The sequence below is a fragment of the Olea europaea genome, unplaced genomic scaffold, assembly GCF_002742605.1.
Source record: "Olea europaea var. sylvestris unplaced genomic scaffold, O_europaea_v1 scaffold2179, whole genome shotgun sequence".
NCBI classification, from domain to species: domain Eukaryota; kingdom Viridiplantae; phylum Streptophyta; class Magnoliopsida; order Lamiales; family Oleaceae; genus Olea; species Olea europaea.
Window position 1 is genome coordinate 114,345 of NW_019239791.1, and position 4,729 is coordinate 119,073.

Below are 4,729 nucleotides of genomic sequence, written 5' to 3' on the forward strand. Positions count from 1 at the left end.
TACCAGATATGAGCGAACTGGTAACTAAACGCATCTTGGCTTCCTCGCATAACCTTTACCGGGCAATTTTTGCTATAAATACACAGGCCCCTTTGTCTCAAGCCTTCACCCACAAAAGCCTCCATAGAACAGGCTGTTTACGCTGTCCCAAAAACACAATGTTGGCTGTGGCGGAGGAGCCTCACGTGGCCTTCCTCCAAAGCCCCGGCCTCGGCCACATAATCCCCCTCTTCCAGTTCGCAAAGCACCTCGTACTCCACCACCAAGTCCGTGTCAGTTTTCTGGTGATCACCACCGGAGCCTCCAATGCGCAGAACCAGTTCCTCCAGTCTGCCACCATTCCACCACAACTCCAAGTCGTTAACATACCACAATCTGACATGACCGACATCATCACTGAGGACATGCTTCTATTGACTAAACTATGTGTCATGACTCAAGAATCCCTCAAACCTTTGAAATCCATTTTAGTTGAATTAAAACCTAAAGCTCTCATCATTGACATTTTTACCACTCAAGCCATTGATGTTTGTGAAGAACTATCCATTCCTGTTTACTCGTTTTTCACTGCTTCAACTATTTTACTTACATTTTCATTGTATCTCCCCAAACTGGACTCCCAAGTAGAGGGCGAATTCGTGGACCTTCCCGGGCCAGTTGAGGTCCCTGGTTGCCCCCCAATTCGCACAAATGACCTTCTTGATCAGGTATGTTAACCCTCTCGTCTCAAAGCTTAAATATTTAAAGAATGAACACATTTAAATGTAGTCTTCAACACTATGGTGAAAGTCATCGCCGACTTGAGATGAAGCTCCAAGAATTCTCTAGAAAATTGGTGATGATTTCTTGCTAATCAAATTCCTCAATCCATAAGAATTCCTAGAAGAAACTGGACAAATTATTGAAAGGCTGTCCACCGCCGGCCATTTATGACAAATTCTGGACAATATGGCAGGCTGCTGATTTTATTTACATAATAGAATTATTTAGAATTGTAAGCCACCGATATACACTATTATAAATATGTTCCAGCACCTCATTTTGAGTCATAGAGTGAACTGAGAGTGGAGAAGACAAAACAGAGAGATAAAGAGAGAGAGAAAAAGAGAGAGCATTGCATATTAGTGGTGTGTGTAACAGCACCTCATTTTGAGTCATAGAGTGAATTGAGAGTGGAGAAGACAAAACAGAGAGATAAAGAGAGAGAGCATTGCATATTAGTGGTGTGTGTAAGGTGATAAAGAATTGAGATAAAGTGGAGATATAGATACAGCTGTGTGTATGTGTTTTGTTGGAGAGAGAAATTTTCATTTGCTAGATAGTGGTCCTTGTTGAGTGAGTATCCAAAATTGTAAAATTCCATTTCATAAATAAACTTCTACTGTGGGTGTTTAAACTCTACATATGGGACATGCAATTTAACTATTGACAGGTAAAAGACAGAAAAAATGAAGAATACAGTTGGTATTTGTTTCACGTAAGTAGGATGCCTCTGGTCGCTGGCATTTTCGCGAACACCTGGCAGGATCTTGAACCTGTTACACTCAAAGCATTGAAAGAAAATCCATTTTTTGAAGAAATTTCAACTCCTCCAGTTTATCCAATAGGGCCCATAATCAAAGATGACGAATTTTTAACAGAAAAAGATGCAGAAATCGGAGCCTGGCTGGATAATCAACCAACTGATTCAGTTCTATTCATCAACCTTGGNGGGGTGGCGTTGAAGCCGGTGGTAGAACCGGGGCAGGAAGTGATCGGAAGAGAGGAGGTCAAGAGGGTGGTTAGGGCGGTGATCGTAGGGGAAGAAGGCAAGGCCATTAGGCGCAGAGCTAGAGAATTAAAAGAAAGTGCATGCAAAATGTTGGAAAAGGGTGGATTTTCTTATGATTCAATATGTCGAGTAGTAGACATTTGGAAAGCGAAGGGTTAGAAATTTGTGTATTTTCAGAATAATATTGTATAACACTACTAATCTTAAATCATCTTCATATATGAATAAAGTATTTTATTGTGAAACCAAACTAAAATTATTTATAATTGGTTTTATTCAAATTAAATAAACCATGTTCAGAAAGTAAGATTTACCTACAAATTATACTGAAGTAAGTTGACCTATCGATGATACAACACTATAACGTTTCTATTTTCAATAATGTTGCTCGCACATGGTAGTTAAAGGGACTTTCGACAAGTATTACATTGGAAACACTAGAATGTGTTATCTTTTTCCTAAAGTGTCCAATGAAATGCTACCACGTATTTCCTTGTTTTTTAACTTTAACTTTGTCTATGTAACATGATTGTTCTATTTTCTCAAATTGAACATTTTGTAGAACACTTTGTTCAAAAAGATTGGCAAGTAACAAGTTCAAGTTTTAAGAAATTATTGCTTAAATGCTTGTAGATTAAAATTAAAAAGAAATTTCACTTTAGTTCATTCTAGTCATTTACATTTTCAGTTTGTTTCTATATTTGCAAATATGACTATCAAGGATATTGTCGTCATGTTCCATTAATCCCGGTTCTCGAACATCTCATTGGCTTGTGCCTCAAGGCACGATCTTCTTTAAGTGTAGCAATTCGTGGACGCAAGTGGGGCTCAGTTTTCAGCTGGCTCATTGTTAGGGAACAATATATATGTACATACAATACTACACAAACAGGCTCAAGAACAAGTTAAAAAATAGGATGACTGAATGAACAATTTAAAAAAAAAAAAATCTAAACAAGTACTGCCAAGTTAGTCTATTCATTTTGGCATGTCTTTGAGCATGTTCAAGCATATTATGGCCTGTCTTTGAGCCTGTCAATCGATCCATTTTGGCTTGTCTTCAAGCATCATTATTCGTGTACATATATAGAACAAACCAAAAGATACATGATAGTCTAATCAAAGTTTGTACTTTTTTATAATACTAGTTTTTGACACATGTGTTGCACGAGTTTTGTATTTATTGTATTTTTATTAGTGTCAAAATTGTAGATTTTTCAAAATTGGTTGAAGATTCGAAATATNAAAAAAAAGTGCTTTAATATAAAAAACAAGATCCAAAAGTCAAAGTTTCATAGTAAAAGGTTTATCGTAATCCTAGTAATGAAAATATTTAGTTATTCATAATTTCAGAATTAAACAAATATAAATGAAAAGATATCAGTAAACGTGATTAATTAACGCATAATTGTCGATGAACTCTCGTACAAAAATCTGAAATAAATTCTTCGATGCTGCGTGTCCCGTCCTTCTCCGCCGTCTCCGCATCATTTTTTCTTGTTGGCTGCCGTGCACGTCTCTCTTTTTTGTTTCCAATCATCCGCCGACTCCAGACAAAGGGTTCCAATTCGAATTGGACTTTTCATCCTCTTTCCAATTTCCATTTGGTTTTTACCAGTTTGAATTTTATCCAACTTCTTTATTGTCATCAACTTTTGGTGTAATTGCATTAGTGGAGTCCTATCTTTCAAAGTATGCAGTTTGATCCTTGAATTTCTAAAGTGTGAAATTTGAAAACAAATTTGTGATTTTATTTAATTTCATTCTTCTTGATCCACGTTTCATCCAATCAGGGTCCAACACCGAAATAAAAGAAAATTAACACAAATTAAGTAAAAATCAACACTTTCATGATATAAAAGTTTAGTAATTTGATCTTGATAAGTGCACAAAATATACTTATTATTAATAAATAATAATTAAGATTATATGATATATAGCCCCTGTTTGGTGGAGATTAAAATTAGATTTTTAATAGATTTTGATAAAAAAAAAATTTAAATGTATGGTTAAAAAATTGTGAGACCTATAAAATATGTATTTAATAACGATTGTTTGATTTTAACTTTAATTTAGATTAAAATTGATTTAAATCAATACCAAAAAGGGGCGTTATATTTTAACTTTTTTCCTTTCGTTTTTAATACTTTCCTACCCAGATTGTGGAATCAATGTCTTAATGCAATCATTACTTGTCTTACCACAAATTTGAAGATATGTTTAGAAAAGTTAATAAATTATTTATAGATGATCAAACTTTGCCCCATTTGATTCCTATTTTTTTAAGAATGAGAATGAAAAATATAATCGTTACGGGACCCATACAAACGATAGAAAGTCAAAAATGATAACTTGATGTGATGAATAACGATCATATTTTTTATTTTTGTGCCAAAGAATGTAAATCAAACGGGGGCTTTATTAGCAGTCATAAAATTGCACAAAATGTACTAAGCATAATAAATAGTAAATAAGATAATTTAATCCAAAATATTTTAACTTTTTTTCTTTCATTCTTAATACTTCTCAAGGCAGATTGTGGTGTCAATGTCTTATCATTAATGAAATTATTACTTGCCGTATCACAACTTTGAAGATATGTTTAAAAAGCATAATAAATTATTTACAACTAATCAAACTTTATTTTCAATCATAATAAATTTTAGAGTTAATTGTTCCAATGTTCACTGAACTTAGGTCCATATTTTTTATTGATCACTAAACTTTAAAATGTGGAGTTTTGACCACAAAATTTAAAAAAAAAATGTCGAGTTTTGGTCACTAAACTTAGATTTATATTTTCGATTGATCATTGAAGTTTAAAATGTCTAGTTTTGGTCACTGAACTTAGTCCAATGTCTTCGATTGCTCACTTAACTTAGGTCAATGTTGTAGATTGCTCATTGAAATTTAAAATGTCGAGTTTTGACCATTGAACTTTGGAATATGTCATACGTT

At 34.0% G+C, this 4,729-nt stretch overlaps 1 protein-coding gene across 1 annotated transcript; it reads left to right on the forward strand.

The window, feature by feature from the left end:
* The first annotated feature begins 6 nt into the window (after window positions 1–6).
* On the forward strand, window positions 7–1,930 carry LOC111380626 (UDP-glycosyltransferase 72B1-like). Its single transcript, XM_023004241.1, has 2 exons — window positions 7–707; window positions 1,433–1,930. Exons 1-2 carry the CDS (start codon window positions 9–11, stop codon window positions 1,928–1,930), a joined length of 1,197 nt encoding a protein of 398 aa, XP_022860009.1. The 5' UTR covers window positions 7–8.
* The last annotated feature ends 2,799 nt before the right edge of the window (window positions 1,931–4,729 follow it).